General features: G+C 58.3%; 5 protein-coding genes across 5 annotated transcripts; 2 read left to right on the top strand and 3 right to left on the bottom strand.

Moving 5' to 3' along the window:
* Positions 1-774: 774 nt before the first annotated feature.
* GGTG_08139 (hypothetical protein) lies at positions 775-3984 on the top strand (the record flags this gene model as incomplete). The annotated part of the gene is made up of 12 exons (XM_009225976.1): positions 775-1308; positions 1375-1548; positions 1641-1898; positions 1960-2514; positions 2569-2690; positions 2751-2781; positions 2857-2874; positions 2946-2974; positions 3037-3080; positions 3139-3218; positions 3273-3387; positions 3440-3984. The coding sequence occupies 12 exons, from the start codon at positions 775-777 to the stop codon at positions 3592-3594; spliced, it is 2115 nt and encodes a 704-aa protein (XP_009224240.1). The 3' UTR covers positions 3595-3984.
* Positions 3985-4686: 702 nt separating this feature from the next.
* GGTG_08138 (hypothetical protein) lies at positions 4687-8351 on the bottom strand. Its single transcript, XM_009225975.1, has one exon. It carries the CDS (start codon positions 8039-8041, stop codon positions 5024-5026), a length of 3018 nt encoding a protein of 1005 aa, XP_009224239.1. The 5' UTR covers positions 8042-8351; the 3' UTR covers positions 4687-5023.
* A 320-nt stretch (positions 8352-8671) lies between these two features.
* On the bottom strand, positions 8672-9260 carry GGTG_08137 (hypothetical protein; the record flags this gene model as incomplete). Its single annotated transcript, XM_009225974.1, has 4 exons — positions 8672-8767; positions 8897-8997; positions 9096-9110; positions 9212-9260. 4 exons carry the CDS (start codon positions 9258-9260, stop codon positions 8672-8674), a joined length of 261 nt encoding a protein of 86 aa, XP_009224238.1.
* A 648-nt stretch (positions 9261-9908) lies between these two features.
* On the bottom strand, positions 9909-13157 carry GGTG_08136 (chloride channel protein 5). The gene is made up of 5 exons (XM_009225973.1): positions 12201-13157; positions 11960-12112; positions 11681-11887; positions 11432-11617; positions 9909-11366 (listed from the first exon to the last, which is right to left on the bottom strand). The coding sequence occupies exons 1-5, from the start codon at positions 12996-12998 to the stop codon at positions 10050-10052; spliced, it is 2661 nt and encodes an 886-aa protein (XP_009224237.1). The 5' UTR covers positions 12999-13157; the 3' UTR covers positions 9909-10049.
* Positions 13158-13320: 163 nt separating this feature from the next.
* GGTG_08135 (hypothetical protein) lies at positions 13321-16434 on the top strand. The gene is made up of 3 exons (XM_009225972.1): positions 13321-13882; positions 13954-14260; positions 14334-16434. Exons 1-3 carry the CDS (start codon positions 13458-13460, stop codon positions 15567-15569), a joined length of 1968 nt encoding a protein of 655 aa, XP_009224236.1. The 5' UTR covers positions 13321-13457; the 3' UTR covers positions 15570-16434.
* The last annotated feature ends 1565 nt before the right edge of the window (positions 16435-17999 follow it).

Raw genomic sequence — 17999 nt, 5'->3', positions numbered from 1 at the left:
AACTGGCTGCTCACGATCCCCCCGAGATCGGGGGCCAGATGTGTAGCCCAGGAGGTGACGAGGCGAAATTCTATAGGACCCCAGAATGCCCAACGCCGTCGTCTCGTCCCAGCCCTCGGAGGGGTCCATATTCCTGCTCCTATTCAGAGAGACTACATGAGGTGTGCCCACAAAGGAGAATTTCGTCCTAAACTTGGGAGGGGTCCTGTGCTCTTCCCTAATTTGGTTTGCCTGCCTGCGCCGGGTCGAACGCACCTTCCCTGCTTTGCGTTGACTGGCACCACCCTGCCTTCCTCTCCCATCTCTCACCTCACCCTCACTTCGCACACCTAGGAAGGAGCAACACCACGGCTTCCTTGGATATTCGTATCTTCGTGCCTGTTTTCCACAGCCTTCCCTTCTTGGTCCTTGGTTATTCCAAGAAGAGAAACAGCACCCTGCCGTCTCAGCCAGCGCCGCGTGAGACTGTTGGATCTCCTGTACCCTTCTCTCCCACCTTCTTTCTGCCTCTTCTCGCCCATTCTATTCTCGTCATAGTTTCGCGGTCCCGCTCAACTTTTTCACACCAGACCTTCCTCCCAGCTCTTTGAGCGCTGAGCCAGCCATCAACTTCTTCTTTCTTTGACGACAGCGCTTCGGCCGAGAGGTGCTGTCTTTCCCTCCACAGATTTATCTGCGATCACAGCTTCTCCCTTCGAAGGTGTTCTTGCGTCGGCAATTCCTGAGCGAGCCTGTCGAGAGAATCTCTCCTGGCGCCTCGCAAGCCTGCCCACCATGGCCCAGACCCAGCCGAGAGAAGGGTCTCTGAACCCGCCTTCCCCTCACTCCTCGGTCGGCGGTGCAGATTCATACAAGCATGATGGCACCCCGGACACCCGTCTCACTGCATTCTCCCCCGAAGAGAACTCGGCCAAGTCGGCCAAGCTAATCAGGATCATCACTTCAAGCACATCGGACGGCGAGCAAGCCATCTACACTGCCCAGCAGCTTTCAGTCTCCCCTTACCGCAATGATCCAGCTCAGCTGGAGAAAGACCCGTTTGTTTCCACCAACACGCCTGTACGCAAGCAGGAGCAGAAACTCTCGGCAACAGCTTCCGCCTTCCGCCCTTTTGCGACGCCCTTGGCCGCTCAAGGCTCACCCGACTCGACGGTGGGCACAGTTTCCAAGACCCCAAGCCGCGCCAACCCTCAGCATGCCCTCTCTGTCTCGCCTATTCTCAGCACAGACCTGCACTATTCTCGCTGCCTGGTCTTCTCGTCGTCAACTCAGCCAGTCACCCTGGCCGACGTCGAGCTCCTTCTATCGGTAAGCCCTCCTGGAAGAGTTTGGACATCTCCAAGGCCATCCCAGAAGCTCTAACCACCTGAACAGAGACTTGAGGAGCACGGACTACCGTGCCAGGGAACGAAGCATATCGTCGTCAAAGGCCAGGCTTCGTACATCCGATTCTCCAACATCAGAGATGCTTGTTTGGTTCATCGCAACGTTCTCTTGGGCGGTGCCACTTGGATCGTTGCCTTTGTGTCGCCTACAGAGTTCGTTCAGGTATGAGTTCAACCTTTTAGTCTGGCACAGTCCTGCATCCTCTCTGCCATGAAGAATCCTCTGCTCATACCACATTTTGTCTGCTTACTTAGATCACTCAGAGCAACATCCATGCCCCCATCAACCATGAGGGCCAGCTCAGCGTGTTCGCCACTACTGGCGAGGGAGCGGGGAAGAATGAGCTGCATGTGGAGTCGATTGCTCTCAGGCCACTATGCTCGGAGGGTGACATCTTTGCTCTGCAAAAGGTGTCCAATGTGGAGCCGGGAACCTTTGAGGCGATCCTCGAGTACGCCGACATCAACACCTCACTCGCAGCCTTATCCAAGTACAACGGAGCCATCATCGAGGTGAGAGAGTCTATATGATAATTCCCAGCTCTGTGTGCGCATTTCTAACAACCACATCCAGGGAGTCACCATTTTAATCTCTTTCCACAAGGGCAACTCACATGCCGGGGTCGCGACACCCATTGTCACCCCACTCGCAACTCCTGTGAGGCAGTCTTCATTTCATGACTATGGCGGTGACAGCTACCAGGGAGCTCCACCGGCCAAGACACCACAGTCAACCTCTTCGATGGGAACTCCGGCTCAGCCTGCGACGCCCCATGTCGGTCTTCCGCTCAGCCCGCAGTATCCTCTGTTCCACCCTCTGGTATTCAGGCAGCTCCCGATGGCAAACCCATACATGCTCAATCGGCTTCCGTCGCAGAGTCCTCCGGCACCGAGCATGTCCAGTTACCAATGCCTCACACCGCTGTACACCAGTCCGGCGTCCTCTCAGACTGTCGTCTCTTCTCAGCAAGACCTCATGTCGCCGAGGCAGATGCATGGGCTTGCTCGACACGATGGCCGTCGCCAGAACGCAATGCGGGTGAACCGGTCATCCTACTACAATGCCGCCGGCCATCACAATCATGTCGATGTGAACCGGATCCGAGACGGTATTGATGTTCGCACAACGGTATGTACTGCTGAACACACCGAATTTGATTCCAATGACTCACAGTTATGATAGATCATGCTGCGCAACATTCCCAACAAGGTCGACCAGGCGATGTTGAAGCGTATTGTCGACGAGTCAAGCTGGGGAAAGTACGACTTCATGTATCTGCGCATCGACTTCGCCAACGACTGCAAGTAAGTTGACACGCTGGCTCGGGAACGCCACATCTCATGACTGACATCGTTTTGCTCTAGTGTCGGCTATGCCTTCATCAACTTCGTCGACGTAAGTTTTGGTCACCTTCTAGCTGTGAAAATGTGATCAAAAACGCACTTGCTAACAAACTCCTGCTATCAATAGCCCCTAGACATCATTGACGTTAGCCGCCCTATCTCTCGTGTTGACTCTTTTGCACTGTGGCACCGCGATTGACATTCGAAATTTTGCAGTTTGTCAACGCTCGCGGAAACCAACGCTGGTACGGTGTCTGCCCGTGAACCACCACGCCGTGTCAGATGCTGACCTTCACGTGCAACCCAGGAACTGCTTCAAGAGCGACAAGGTCGCGGAGATATCCTATGCCAGTGGGTAGCAATTCTTGATCGGTTTTCTCTTCCTGCAGCGCTAACAGTCAACCACTAGCCATCCAAGGCAAGGACTGTCTGGTGCAGAAGTTCCGCAACAGCTCGGTCATGCTCGAGGCCGCTCACTATAGGCCCAAGGTATGTGGGGCACCTTCAGTCGTCAAGTATGACATTACTGACCAGCCATGACAGCTGTATTTCACTTCCAACGGCCCAATGCCTGAGATGGCCGGAGACGAGGAGCAGTTCCCAGAGCCGGACAATCAGTCCAAGATGAAGAGAAGCTGCGAGAATGCAGAGCATGTCGGTATGTAGTATTTTGAAAACAGGACCAAGCCCTTCAGCTGACATATGCGCAGGACTCTTTACTCCAAACGCAGGCCAGCATTTCCGTGACGAGCAGCGCCGCCGCCGCTCTCAGTACGACCGCGGAACTAGGCTGGCGGCGCTTGAGGAGTACGACTTCGACAAGTCGATGCAGACATCGATGCAGCAACTCTATATGAACCAGTAACTCTCACCTAAGGACAATCTGCTCGGATCATCGCGTTCAACGACTCGATCGGGCACCTCCACAAGACACCCGCCTCGAGCCTCTTGAAGATCAGCATCTGGTATCAGATATGGCGCTTAGTTATCCTCCGATGCCCATAATCTCTAGCTTTCTGCCTTTGTTTCTCTCGCATACTCCTGCAGATCCCTGTGTCTGAAAATGGCTGCGTGCCCCCAGGGACTCGAGGAGGAAAAAAACATGAAAAAACACAAATTCAGCGTGTCGGCCGCTAATTGTCTGAAAGACACGACAACTGTTCATGGACAATCCTTCCCACGCAGACATCAGAGACCCTGACTAGCTTGCCATTTGTCTTTCTTTCTCCTTAACTTTCTGTTGTTCTTGGTCCACGTTGGCTGTGCGGATGTGCTGGCTGGCAGTGTCGTCACACATTGGGCTATGCCGTGGAGATATGCTGTTGAGGGCTTCGCGGTCTGGATGTCCCACGGAAAGTCGCCGCATACATTGACAATAATGGAGGAGTTGTGACGATGTATGTACCTAGATCTTTGCTCTAGAGCCAGGTTTCATTGCAGTCTCTTTTAGTTGATGGAATTCGATTCGGTTGTAGTTGATTTCGTTGACGATGAATCTCGGACTGATTGCGCAGTCGGAGTGAATGCTTGCTTCAGCTGTCTTCATGTAGGTCGGATGGGAACCACACATGGATTCTAGTGAGGTGATGTGCTGTACTCGGGCCAAGGCCTTGTAAAGAACCCTTATGAGGCATCGAGCTATGGTATTCCCAGAGTAGTTGACCATCCATCTGACACTTCTCTTTCAGCAGGCGTGGATGGCAGCCGCACTTGGCCGCAAGCACCATCCGTCGCCTCTTTTCCCGCCGTTCCCGTCGGCGGTTGTCGCGATGGCGCCACAACCCACGAGCTGGGCTGGTCCGACCTACTGTACATGCATATCTACGGGCAGCCCGACGCGGCATGTGGACTTCTGGTGCGCGGTCAACGGTGGCCCGCCGTGGACCGGCGGCTGAACCCTATCCGTCCAAACATGTGCTGGTGTCGACCCCCGCCTTGGTTGAGGAAGACGAGTGCGTGGTTGGATCACGCTGCTTTCGATGACGATATTATATGATAATGATCACTACAGGTAGATGAGGCGCGCAAAAAGCTCAGGCCAGAAAACATCTAGTCTTGGGTTGATACTAGGAGGCCCGTGCTCCCTGAGATTTTCGAGAATGAAACTATAGGTACAGCAGTTTGATAGCCAATAGGGCAAAGTTGTTTTGTTACAAAATGCCTTCCTCAAAGACCCCCGCTATGGGTATACGGTGCGTGCAGAAACAAGGCAGCGAAAACAGAATCATGAGTCGTCTAGGGTATACCTAGGTAGTTCAAGGGAGGAATGAGCCCTCCCCCCGCCTCGTACCCCTTCAGCTCGGGTCGGGGTCCTCAGGCAGAGCAGGCAACGGCTTGCGCGCATCCCCAAACTGAGCCATGCCGGTCCGCGTCAGGGGCGGGCCTGATTCTTCGTCGTCGCCGGATGCGTCAGGGGTCGGCTCTTGACCCACTGCAACAGCCTCGCCTTCCTGGCTGCCAGGAACGACGACCTCCTCCTCTGGCGGAGGCGTCCTCTCTTTGACTTCAATCCCAGGCTGGACCTCAGTGGCGGGCACGATGCCGTCGCTGCTGTAAAGTGATTCGGTTGACGTGTCTCCGTCCCTGTCGCCGTCCGACTTGTGTAGCAGCTCGAAGCTGGACGCGTCTTCAAAGAAACTGCTGGCACCGCTCTCGTCGACAACGTGGATGGAGGGGGTGGCATTGCCGCGACGGCCGTCGTCATCGCCGTACTCGGACGTGGGCGTCAGGGGCAGTGTCTTGTCTGAGTAGGCGATGCTGTGGAGGCGGATGTGGGCGGGAGTGCCACGTGGCCCGCGCGGGGTGCTAGGATCGTACCGCCCCGGAGTGCTCCCGCGCCTCGGCGGCGAGGGCGATGGCGATGGCAGCGGTGAGTCGTCTGCGCCCTCGCGCATGGGGGTCATGCCTGGGATGCCGGCCGACGGCGGCGGGGACGAGGGCCAGGCTGTCCATGGGCGGTAGGCGGACGAGGCGACGATGTTGGAGGACGTGGAGGCGCCGGGCCCGCCGAAACCGCGGGAAAAGACTATGAGGCCGAGACAGGCCAGCAGGAGGAGGGACTGCAGGATGGCCATGCGCTTCTGGAAGACTACCTCGTCGGCCAGAAGATTGAGGCGGGAGCTCAACGCGACTATCTCACGCTGGGACTGGTCGCGCTGGGACTCGAGGGCGATGACGGTGCTCTGCCAGATCTGGTCGTACTGCTGGCGGACGCTGCGCAGTTCGGCCAGGACGGTGCGGTTGAGACCGTCGAGGAAGGCGTCGACACGCGAGATCTGCTTGCGCTCCATCTTGATGAGGGCCTCCTGCAGAAACCGGGACTGGTCCTCGATGTACTGTAGCGATAGCGAGGTGTTGGACTCGAGCAGCTGCAGCCGCTTGGCCACTGTCTTAAAGAAGCTCTCCTGAACGGTCGGAGATGGCGCAGCGGCGGCACCTGTGTTGGTGCCGGTCCGGTTCCTAGACGACGACGGTACCGCGCCCGAGGCCTTCGCCGGCGCCGAGGCCCTGTTGGTCACCTGCGACGACGGTTTGGACACTGAGGTTGGGGCTTTGGGCTGGCCCGAATGCGGAGACTCGGGGCGGGCGCGGTGAGGGGCCGAGCCCGATTGTGGGGCGTCTCTTGGCCTCTGTGACGGTGATGACGACGATGAAGAGTGAAGTTGCGACGATGAGGATGCCGGGTCCGGGTAGGAAGATGCGGCAGGGTCGGCAAGCGATGCATTCGCCGGTGGCGAATAATGCTCCTTAAAGAGCGAGTCGGCTGCGGTGGATGCTGGCAAGGAAAGAGGGGATATGCCTGGATGGTCGTGGTCGCTGATAGATGCTGCATCGGAGAGGTGATCAAGATGGGATGATGCCAGGCGTGGCCGTTGCCCGTCGGCAGCCATGTTCTGACCCACCGTTTGCGTTGGCACCTCACAAACGTCCAGGCGAGTGAACTCATAAAAGACAGGGCGCCAGGGCGAGAGTCCCACCGCGGTGGTGACGGCTGTAGTGGTCGCTTTGGCGGCGTCGGCGACAGACCGGCGCGGACTCGGCGGCTGCGGCTCTTGCTCCCATGTAGGCGACACCGCCTCTTGCGGCTGCTGCGGTAACGTTGCGGGCTCTGCCGAATCGGGCTGGTTATGGGGCACCGAGTCGATGCCGGCCTCGTCGTCGTCGTCGCGGCCGCCCTGGGCCTCCTTCCATGAGTCGATCATGCGAGTGCCGTGAACGCGCACGAGTGAGATGGGGCAGTAGTACTCGCTGCCGTAGTGGGTCAAGAACTCGATGCGGATGTACTTTGCGAAGATCTGCGGGTGCTCGACCAGGAAGGCCTGAATGTCGCGCTGGTTCCGGGCCTCGAAGGTGCCCAGGTCCGTCCACCCCCCGAGCTTGACGGGGTAGAGGCCGCTGACGCTGACGCGAAAGGTGCGGACCATGCTTGAGAAGAACTCAAAGTTTGCCAGGACGACCGTGTCGACTTGGATATCGTCGCTCAGCTCGATGATAACGAACTTGTTCTTCTGCGAGCACTCGAGCAGCATGTACGAGTCCTTGTTCTCGACCAGGATGGCCTTTGCGTTCTTTGTGCGCGGGCCCGTCTTGAGCACGGCGGCGCCGGCGTCGAACGAGGCGAACGAAAAGCGCTCCTTGCACGTCTTGCCGGCGTCCTTGCTGCGTTTGTACCCGTCGTGCATAATGAGGTCCTCGTTGGCGTCGCGCGCTGTCTGCAGTTGCTGGTCGTGGCTGGCGACCGACGAGCCATCGCTGCGGCCACCCGAGACCGTGATCTCCGAGACCTTTTCTGAGAGGGCGACAAAGTCGAGGTTGATTTCGCCATCGTCGCCGATGCTGTCAAAGTCGTTGCGCGAAGACGCGTAATCGTCTCGGTCGCGTTCGTGGTGCTTGCGCCCCTTGAAATCGGCGGGGTCCTGCCCTGTCTTCTTCAGCTGCAGCTCCTTCCACTCCTCAAAGGACATGAAGGAGCTGGTGGCCAGGTCCTGCGAGTCGGCAGCGGCCTCGTCGCGCCGCCTCTTCTCGTGGAGGCGGGCATCGTCCGGGCTCTCGTCGGCGGCAGCGGCAGCGGCAGCGGCAGCGGCGTCGGAACCGGGTGCAGGTAGCGACGACGGGGCGCCTGCGGCGGGGAGGGGCGTGGCCGCGGTGGCAGACCAGGCGGTACGCAGGCACTGCTGGGGCAGGGAGTGTGTGATGTAGTTGACGGTCCTCGCCTCACACGACGCGGCGTCGCGGGCGAGGCATGGCTGGGGCAGCAGGCCCCATGCGGCGGTCAGGTAGAGCAGAGTGCGGCCTGTGGCCTGCAGCTGCATCGTGGGTGCCCAGCACAGGCCCTGGTGGCTTCAGCGGGGTGGTGCGGCGGGTGGTGGTTGGTCCATAGCCAACCGTGGGGAGCGCACGACGAGGAGGCGGGACGTTGGCGACGGGGACGACGAGCCAAAAACAACGGGGCTAGATACACTGTAGGACGGCAGAGCAGAGAAAGGCAAACGGCCCTTGATGAGTCTTTTAATGAGCCCTTTAATGAGCCTTTTAACCAAGTCAATTGCCCGGGCCGCTGCTGTGGTGATGCGTGTTGGGCGCAGTGGAGTGGATGGAGTTGCTGCTAAAATGTTGCCAGCTTGCTGCTGCCCGCCCATCTGACATCACCTGGTGAGGTGCATGCCTTGACCGCTGCTGGCCCCCTCCTTTTCTTCAAAAAAAAAAATCAATTTCCCTCTTTCCCTTCCTAGCGCCGGTCAGTTGATGCATGCAGGGGTTACACGGGCCATCGTTCCCCTCCATGTTCCCAACGGGCCTGCGCCCCACTCAATTGCCTAATGCAGCAACACATCACTTCGTGCATGCTCTAGCCAACGCCAATGCATTGAATCTTGGACGACGATCAGGCCAAGCCAACGTCAAATCCGCCTGACTGGAGAGAGCACCATCTTGTCACTCTCCTAGTCACAGCCATCCCACGCTTTCCACGTCTCCAGCTCGTGCGAGTAAACAGTCATGCACCTCGCAACAATCGTCTCCCACTCAACGACCGCGACCTGCAATTCCACCCGTGTCAGCGAGGTTGCTTCGCTTCGTTTGAGAACCAGAGACAAAGCGGGGCAGTTCGAGCATAGCGGCACGAGGCTGACCAGTGTGTGTGTGTGTGTGTGTGTGTGTGTACTCACGCCATTCTCGCTGTATGCTCCGAGAGCCTCGCGCGTCTCCACGGTCCATTGGTTCCCGCCCTGAGCCGGTGCTGCTGTGACAATGGCTCGAAACTTGAGACCTGACAGATGGCCGGGGAGCCCGGCATGTCAGTCGGCGCGCACAAGTGCTGTGAATATAAATGCTGCGCTCCTGAGACAGGAAACGACTACCACGTACACGTAGCTGGGGTCACTTGCTCCATTTAGAAGTTTTTGGTGTTAGAATGGCTCGTATCGAAACAGCAGCGGGCGTCGCCTGGAGTTGTCTCTCAGTAGGAGATGGAAACGACTCACCCATCAAGAAACCCTCAACCTTGTCTCCTACTTTGAACTTGGACGTCATTGCATCCAGCGATCGGCGATACCTCCGTGTGTATGTTGTTGTGTTGCTCTGTTGTTCTGTTGCTCTGTTGCTGGGATCTACATTTCTCGATTGTTGTCTGACCGAATTGTGGGAAATAGGTAGGTAGGTAGGTACCCACGCCCACCGCAAAAGAAATGGCAGTTCGTTCGAGGAATAGGAACAATAATAGGTACGGAACTGAAAAGAAAAACAAAGAGATACGAATAAAAATACAATAGCAATAAGGAATGATAACGAGAAAAAAAAGAACAGGACAGCTTACGGCATTAAAAATTTCACTGAATCTTTGGGACCTCCCGTGTAAGACCGCCGCCCTTTTTGTGGTGGGCGTGGTACCTACCTACCTAGGTAGGTAGTAACTCTTCGGACATCGGCGCTTGGAATATTCGGCATTCACAATGCAAAACATGAGTGAACGGGTGACATAGCCGGTAGAACAACGAACAGGTGACGCGTAACACAAACACACGCCCTCTGGATGGCAGTGGTTACCCGTGCGTGTTCGTCACTACCAGCATCAACGTAGTCATTGCCACTGGGCCCACGCGGGCATTTCACGTCCCATGAGAATCTAAGCGAGTGAATACAAGCTTGAAGATAATCAAGACAGCCACGCAAGGCAAGAAGGCAATGAATTCAAACCAGTAGGTATTAAACATCTCACTAGATACCACGGTTCTCTCTTGTCCAGCATGAAAATGGGAGTGAACCAAGCAATCTGCCGAGCGGCACTCAGCACCAACCACCCCTTGGTGTTGTACTCTATATCTATAATATGGAGGCCGCGTCCGCCCCAGGGCTCGTCGCCCCGTCGCGGCTGTCCTCGTCGCCCCTGAGCAGGCCCCTGTGCTCGCCGTCGCCATCCTCGCGCGTGATGCCCGTCTCGACGCCGGCGTCGCGCGGCAGCCTGCTGGTCCTGCGCGTCTCCTCGGCGCCGTTGAGCACGTACCAGACGTCCTTCTTGGTCAGGAGCCCCTGCAGGGCGCCGCGGTCGCTGAAGAGGATGTAGCGGAGCCCCAGCTTCTGGAAGTAGCTGACGGCCAGGTGCAGGCTGGAGCGCGACGAGAGCGTGAGGGGCGTCTGGTCCATCCACGGCCTCAGGTCCAGCGTCGCGCGCGGGTCCGCCATGGGCTGGTGCGAGAAGAAGGCCTCCGTCTCGGCCGGCAGCGACCGCGGCGGGCCCGTCGACGTGTGCAGGTTGTACGCCAGCTCCGCCCGCGATATGTAGCCCAGCAGGATCGCGTCGCGCGGGTCCGACACCACGGGGAACCCGCGGTACGGGTGCGTGTCCAGGATCCGCTGGAGGCTGCCGATGGTGTGGCCCGCCGCCGTGAGCACCACGAGGTCCTCGATCCGCGTCATGATCTGCGACGCCGGTATGTCGGGGATGAAGGTCTCCTCGCTGTTGTCGATGTAAGGGTACTCGTTGAAGTGGATCCACGACTCGTAGATGCCGCGCCGGGAGAAGGCGTCTCCCACCCACTTGGATAGCATGACGGCGACCATGATAGGGAGCACGTACGTCAGAGCACCCGTGAGTTCAAACATGATGACTACAATCGACACCGTCATCCTGGTCACCCCCGCAAGCGTCGCGGCCGCACCGACGATGGCATACGTGCCTGGGGTGATGCAGGGTATATCAGGCTCGCAGGACTGGAAGGGCAGGAAGTTGGGGTGGTTGTGCTGCCACGTCTCCATGATGATCCCAACCGCCCTGCCGGTGAGAGCGCCGATGGCCATGGACGGGAGAATGATGCCTGCGGGGATCTGCAGCCCAAAGGTGATGGCCGACAGCATGAAGCCGAGCATGGCAGCAAAGATGAGGAGAACGATGTTGGCAGCAGAGGCTGAGCCTGTTTTGCAAAGGCCAAACTGGTCGTCGAGGACCTTGGAGCACTCCATGAACAAGGATGACACGAGCTCCGAGTTCTGCGCCCGCATGTAGATGTTTGGGTAGTTGATGAGAGCTGTCAATAGTGCTACGACGAGAACCTGTGTGGTCGGGGTTGGTAACCAGGCTGTCGTCTTCTTCCACTGAGCGACCTTCATGTTGGCCTTGATGAAGAGGCCCCCGTATACCCCCTGCAGACGTCCATCTCCTTGTCAGCACGTGGTGTTGGCGCAGGTAGAGAGCCAGGAGCGCTTACCCCTATAATCCCAAGAAGGGCGAACGGGACCAGCTCAAAGGCATGCCACCCCGAGCTGTACTTGACCTGGTACATGACCAGCTTCCCAGACCGGAACGGATCGAGAGCCTGGAGTGTAACGGCAGCAGTCATGGCGCACACGAAGCTCTGCCACATGGTTTTATCGGGGAAGTAGTACGAAAGTTGCTATACCAGGTTAGCGAGGGATCCAGGCGCCGGATCAAGTGTAGGAAGCCTTTGACTACTCACTTCGAGACTGAACAGTACGCCGCCGATCGGCGAGCCAAACGCCACTGATATGCCCGACGATGCGGCCGCAGACAGCACCTCGCGCTTCCGGGCTTCGTTTTGGCTGATATTGGTAAAAGGCTTGCTGAGAATGTTTGCGCAGCAGCAGGCGACATGCACCAGGGGGCCTTCTTTGCCAAGCCACATGCCAGATGCAACAGCAAGGCACTATAGGGGCGCAAGATTGGTCAACAAATGCAGGCCATGATGTGGTATAGACCGCACAGAAGGGGCGCTTACAAGCCCAAGGGACTTGGTGATCAGAGTCCAGGTGCCCAGCAGCCTCCTGATGATGAAGCCTCCTAATACCGTCTTTATCTCGGGAATACCACTATGCTTGGCGTACATGGAGTATTCCTTGACAAGCACATGGGCGGCAAGCGCAAAGGTAGACTAGGTAGCGGGGTATCAGTCCTGGTCGCGAGCAATCGTCACGCAGGTGTGCCGTGCTAGGGGCGAGGGCGCAGGCTGCCATACGCACCGAGAACAGCAGGAAGAAAAAGTACTCGATGAACCACTTTCCGCCAGCCGAGCCAATGCCCAGGGCGGTGGCCCAGGGCCTCCAGCCGACGCACTTGGACCACTCGTCGTAGCCGAAGCAGCAGAAGCCCTTGTTCAGGTAGAAGGCGCCGCCGTCGGGCCCCGCGGCGCAGTAGCCCGTCTTGAGGTCGCCGAGCCAGTCGGTGGTGACGTCGATGGCGGCCGCGACGGCGCCGACGGCCATGCCCGTGGCGACCAGGATCACCCAGGCCTGGCTGGCGTCCAGCAGCTGCGGCATGTACCCGAGCAGCCCCGAGGACTGCGACGAGAGCACGCGCAGCCGCTGGCGCTCCTTTGTGTACTCGAAGATCCAGTCGATGGCCGTCAGGTCCTCGTACCCGACCCGGCGCCCGGGCCCTTCGGCGGCCCAGTGATCGTGGGGCCCCAGCGTGTCGGCGCTCTTGGGCCCGCCGCCGCCCCTGCCGCGGTCGCGCGGGGACCGGAAGCCCCCGATTGGGCTGCTGCCCCTGCTCGAGGAGGATGCGCCGCCCCGGCCAGACAGGCCGGGGATGAGGAGGGATGGCGGCGAGAACATGCCACCTTCTCGTTGTGTTTGCTGCTGTTGTTGCTGCCTGCGTCGGAAGGATATAGGCTCGTCCATGGTCTCGCGCGGCGGATCGTCGGCTGGGATGGTGGTGTCGTCGGCCAGGAGCTCCATATCGTCTGCAGCAGTCGGCCGCCCGCGAGGGGTTGCCGCGTTGCTGGGGCCGGCATTCAGGGTACGGGGCCGATCCATCATGAGCTATTACCCATTTTCAGTGCGGATTGTCGGCGTGGGATCGGCGGCGGTTTTGGTTTGGCTGGCGATTCTTGGGTGCGCCGTCTCGAGAGGTGCGCGTTTTCGAGGCGAATCGAACATGGACTCGCGGTTGAGCCTATTCGGGACAGCAAGCGGCGGGTCCATGTCACCTCGGAGGGACAATGCTGCCCGCGACTGGCCCAGTACGGGGTGGGCTTGACACAGTGGTTAACAGCCAGTATTGGTCAAGCAGGGGCAACGCTGAAAATGTGGGCACAGTGCGAATTCAACTATTCTTGCCAAGGCGCCAAGGCGAGAATGAGCTGGAAGCTGCAAGCCGTCGATCGCCCGTTCGGGAAGACGAGTCAACTGAGACTGTCAAATCCACTAGCGCTCAAACTCATGGATTATCACTGACCTGGATATCGACTTTTTTCTTCTTGCAATACATCTCACGGCATGGCCAGCTCTCCGCCGCCACAAGGCACAAGGAGCCTTCTTCCTGTCGTGACAGAAGACACACCGGCAGGCACAGCCGCAGACTCAGTCCAGGCTCATGTGCAGCGTATACAACAGCTTCTCAAAGCCAAGGACGACACATCGAGGTTCGTGGGACTTGCGCTTCTCAAGTCGGTCCTTGACAACACTCCTGAAATCCGGCAGGATGGAGAGACGGTCTGTCGACTGTGGGAGTCTATCCCCACCAAGTTCCTCGACCGGCTCCTCCGAACCGGCGCCACAGCTTCACAGAAGGATTCTAAGGAGATGCTAGATCTAGCCGTCTCCGTGGTCCATACATTCACCATTTTACTGCCAGAAGAACAGAGGCGTGATACGAGGCTTCTGGGAAGGATCCCGTTGCTCACCAGCACCCTGCTCCCGAGGTGCGTGTCCTATTGGAAAAGCTCATACCCTCTGCTCGCTTAGAATTCTTATCAGGTCAAGTTCTTTACAGCTCTGAGGAAACCACTATCCTCATCCTGCAGGCTCTTGTGGTGCTTGTCAGCTACGCCGAGGGCGCTCAAGCGTTTGTCCAGCTTCAGGACATAAGCAGCCTCATTGAGAATGCGCCCACTCAGCCTCTGGCTTTGGAGGTGCTTTCTCACGCCTTTCTCGCCTCGGCAGCTACTACACAGGACAAGAAGGCACTATCATTAAGGATTGAACATATGGTTTCTTCCCTCATAGCCACATATACCGGCACTGATGCTGTGACCCTCCTTGCCTTTTTGGCAGATTTCCTACGGCGGCTAGACAAAGATGTAGGTCCGCCATGTATACCCCTACTTAATTACCAACGGCTGTTGAGTCCAGGGCTGACTCTATCATCCCCAGCTTCTCCCACAAAAACCGCCATGGCTCACCACCCTCGTGGACTACATCGGGGGCCTCATCTCCAGCCGTCCCACACAGGCGGCTAGGTCGGCATACGTGAACCTGGCCACCACACTACTACAGGCATACCCCGTGCAAATGCCACACCTTCTATTTTCTGGTGCTCAGATGGTGGGCGAGAAGCCTGCCTCATACCTGCTCATCAATTTGCTCCTCATCGACCTTCGTACATCCTTCCCGTCGCTGCTTGAAAAGCTTAATGACACGCAATACCAAGCTACGGCGCGCCGGCTCGCATCTGACTTTGATGTGGTGTCCTGCTTCATTGGCTACCTCATGAGGTTTGTGGACGACGACAGCCCCGAGTCTGGATCTGGCCAAGGGTTTTCCATGCCACCCGACCTGCTCCTCAAGATCAGGAAAGCCATGTCCGAGACATTTTCCGTCGCCATGGAGTTCCTTCGCGACCGGTGGGACGCCTCAGTGGCTGGCGCTATGGGCTTGCACCCAGACGCGCGCGTGGGCGAGGCCAAGACTTCGCGGGGAGAGCGCTTCACCATCTCGTGGGACTCGATCGATGACAAGGTTAACGAAGACCCCCTGGTGCTCGCCTGTATCAGGTGTCTTGCGATATGGCTCAGAGAAGACGACAACGAAACCCTGCGGAAAGAAGCTGCGGGCCTGTGCGACATGTTTGCGGAGCTTTACAAAGCTAGCACAACCGGCGGCAGTGCTCTCGACTTCCGTCGCCCGGTCTTGGTGGCCTTGGAGGGAATCACCGTCTCGGAAGAAGGACCCGAGAACCTCCTGAGCCACGACGGCTGGAGGATCCTCATTGACGACCTTCTCGCTGTGGGTGCCTCAAGCGAGAGCGGCGACGAAGATTTCTCCAGGGGCGTTGAAATCGTCCGGATCCTACTCCCGATCGTCGAGAACGAGCGTCCGGGGAGCAAGGAAGCGTGGCTTGACGCCGCAACGGCTATGGCCACCTGGGACACGCCGGAGGATGGGCAGTCTCTACAGGCGATGGAGTTCCAGGTGGCGGCCCTGCAGCTCATCACCAGCGTCCTTGCGGGCGCACATCCAAGCGTGCGGAAACGCTACAAGCACACGATTGGCGCCATCAGGGGTCTGGCATCCCGACTCGGCGCGCAGGCTGGCAGCTCGAATGCCGATTTGCACGAATCACTGCAGGATGTTACCACCACGCTTGCGAGCTTGGGTTGGGCCCAATGACTGCTTGCGCTGGAGTCGAGCAGAAGCATGCAACAATGCGGATGGGCAACTGGCAGTTGCGCAGCGTGGGGGCGCAGCGCTCCCGTCTCGCTGCATGCGCTCCTCTCTGACCTACAGGAGCTAGATGAGAACTCCGGAGACGTGCAAAACTCGACGTCTTAGAATTTGCTTGTTGGGCGAGAGACGGCACGGGGTTGGTCTAAAACGAGCAACATCTGCGCGCTCGGTCATTCCACTGAAGTATCGGGAGCGAGCGCCTTCAAACCTCGTGGTAGGTAGGGTCATAGTGTTGGGGAAACCTTGAGGCGAAGGAGAGAATGAGGGTGGGGGAAAAAAAGCAAAGAAGGGCATGCAAATGGCGCGCATGGTGCGAGGTCAGACTGCGTGCCAAGCGTGTATATGAGCCTGCAATGATTTTAGATGAACTCGGTCCCTTACAGGCCGAGCACACAGGGCGTGCATGCATGGCGACGTTGGCGTGCGCTAAGACGCAGGACAAAGAGTGGGAGAAAAAGCAAAGAGTTGTCGGGTGAGGCCGCTTGTTGTTGCACAAGAAGCTAAGGTGTCGATTCGGGGTCAAAGCGGCCAAATAAGCGAATCAATGATAGCAAGGTAGCCTCTCCAGAATACTGCTGTGTAGTGTAGGTCGGTAGGTATGTACCTACCTGTACCTAAGCAGGTAATGGCCTGCCGCTGCCTGCCGGACATAGTGTATCTGCCGCAACGGAGGCAGTCGGCGGTCACCGCCGTCAGTCGGCAGCCGTCAAGACGGCGGAGTGTTTGTTCTATCTATATAGGAGAAGTGGAACAAAGGGCTGGCTAGCTGGCTAGCTGAGGGGTAACACAGGGCGCACAGAGGGTTGGGCATGGCGCGCCTGGAAACCGCCATGTTGCGCGGCTGGGAGGAAATCTTCTGGACAATTGTTTCTTTGACCCGGGGCCCTTGTCTCAGCCGGCAAGCCACATCGATACCGCGGGCTCCCACGTACGCACACGTCCCTGCAGCCCTGCCCCAGGGGACGGACGGCGGTTGGCTCGGCTGTCTGGGCCTTTTCCACAAAGGACAGAGGGAGGGGGGAGAGAGAGGACGATGAGCGGGCCGCCCGCCATCCCTTCCAAGCCCACAGCTGTACCTGCACAGAGAGATGGGTGGTGTGCAACGCTTCTGCAGCGAAGACGGATGGGGCCCATAAACAATGGGCGATAAGCACATGTCCGGCCAGGGCAGGGCGTCGGACATGAATGTTGACGAGACCGAAAACAGCTGGGCTGCGTGGATGGGCCGACAGGTCTAAATGGCCAATGCCCAGTGCCCCAAACCCCTGCTGGCGCCGCGCCTTTGCTGCACGTGTCATTGAGAATCAGAGCAAAGGCAAAGTCGGATCGAGGCGGGAATGTTCTTTGCCTAGAGAGGTTGGGTGTCGTCATGGCCGATGCGTGGGGGGGTCCTTCATTTCCTTTCTTTTTACTCCTGGAAGGAAATTTCGCCCTGACTTTGTGGCAATAACGTTGGCCGCACCAGCTTGGTGGGACTTCTCTGGCGCCACCTCCTAGCCTGGTCGATCCCGCGTTTTTCTTTTATCCTCTTCCTTGCTGCTGCGTTCAGGATCATGGGTGTTGGGGACCGAGGTGGCAACTGGTCGGCCCCATTTCCCGCACCCCCATCGAAGTGTTCGGTGCATGTTCTGGCGCGGCAGCTACAACACGCCGGCCTCTGGATGCTTTGCCCGCCAAGCTCGAGGACACCCGCTCAGGCTCGGAGATTCGGTGCCGGCTGGTGAGTCCGGCGTGCCAAGCTGGCGAATGGCGCCGAGAGACTAGAGCGCAGATCCGGTAGTTTCCCCCAGGGAGGGAGTTCAGGAGTGGTGTGGGCACTTCGGCCCAGGGCTAGCGGACGGCCGGCCTCAAAAAGTCGGAGCATTCGAAACGGCGGCCAGACTCGGGGCGAGCACAGTAGCGGGCAGCGCATCCCCAACGTCTAGCCGCTGTTCGATCGAGGTCTGTGCTATCATTGTGGTCGCTGTCGCGTGGAGCTGCCCCCATTTGCAGAGCGCAGGGTGGCACCCGTGTCGCCTGACGTGGCCCGCAGCCCCAGCGTGCCAGAAAAGCGTGCTGCCTTGACCAGGCATTTGAACATGAAGCCTCCACTCGGTGCTGGACCTGTCTGGCTGTCTGGCTGCCTGCCTACCACACTCCCTAGGGGTATCTGCCTCGGTGTCCTGCCTATATGATGCACATATCGGGAAAGCGGAAATCGGAGAGCCCTGGATCCTGCAAAAAGCCCTGCCAAATCTGTCAAGGATGGATGCTGGGTGCATTGTGTGGCCGAAAAAGGCAGGCGAGTCTGCTGCGAGGGTTTGTTGGCTAGCGCCGCCAGGTTCAGGTTCCCTCGCCTCCCCTAGACCTGAGCTTCCTCAGGTAGATGGCAAA

The sequence above is a fragment of the Gaeumannomyces tritici genome, assembly GCF_000145635.1.
Source record: "Gaeumannomyces tritici R3-111a-1 unplaced genomic scaffold supercont2.4, whole genome shotgun sequence".
Classification (NCBI taxonomy): domain Eukaryota; kingdom Fungi; phylum Ascomycota; class Sordariomycetes; order Magnaporthales; family Magnaporthaceae; genus Gaeumannomyces; species Gaeumannomyces tritici.
The sequence above is the reverse complement of the archived record's forward strand: the minus strand, read 5'-3'. Positions and strand labels throughout refer to the sequence as shown.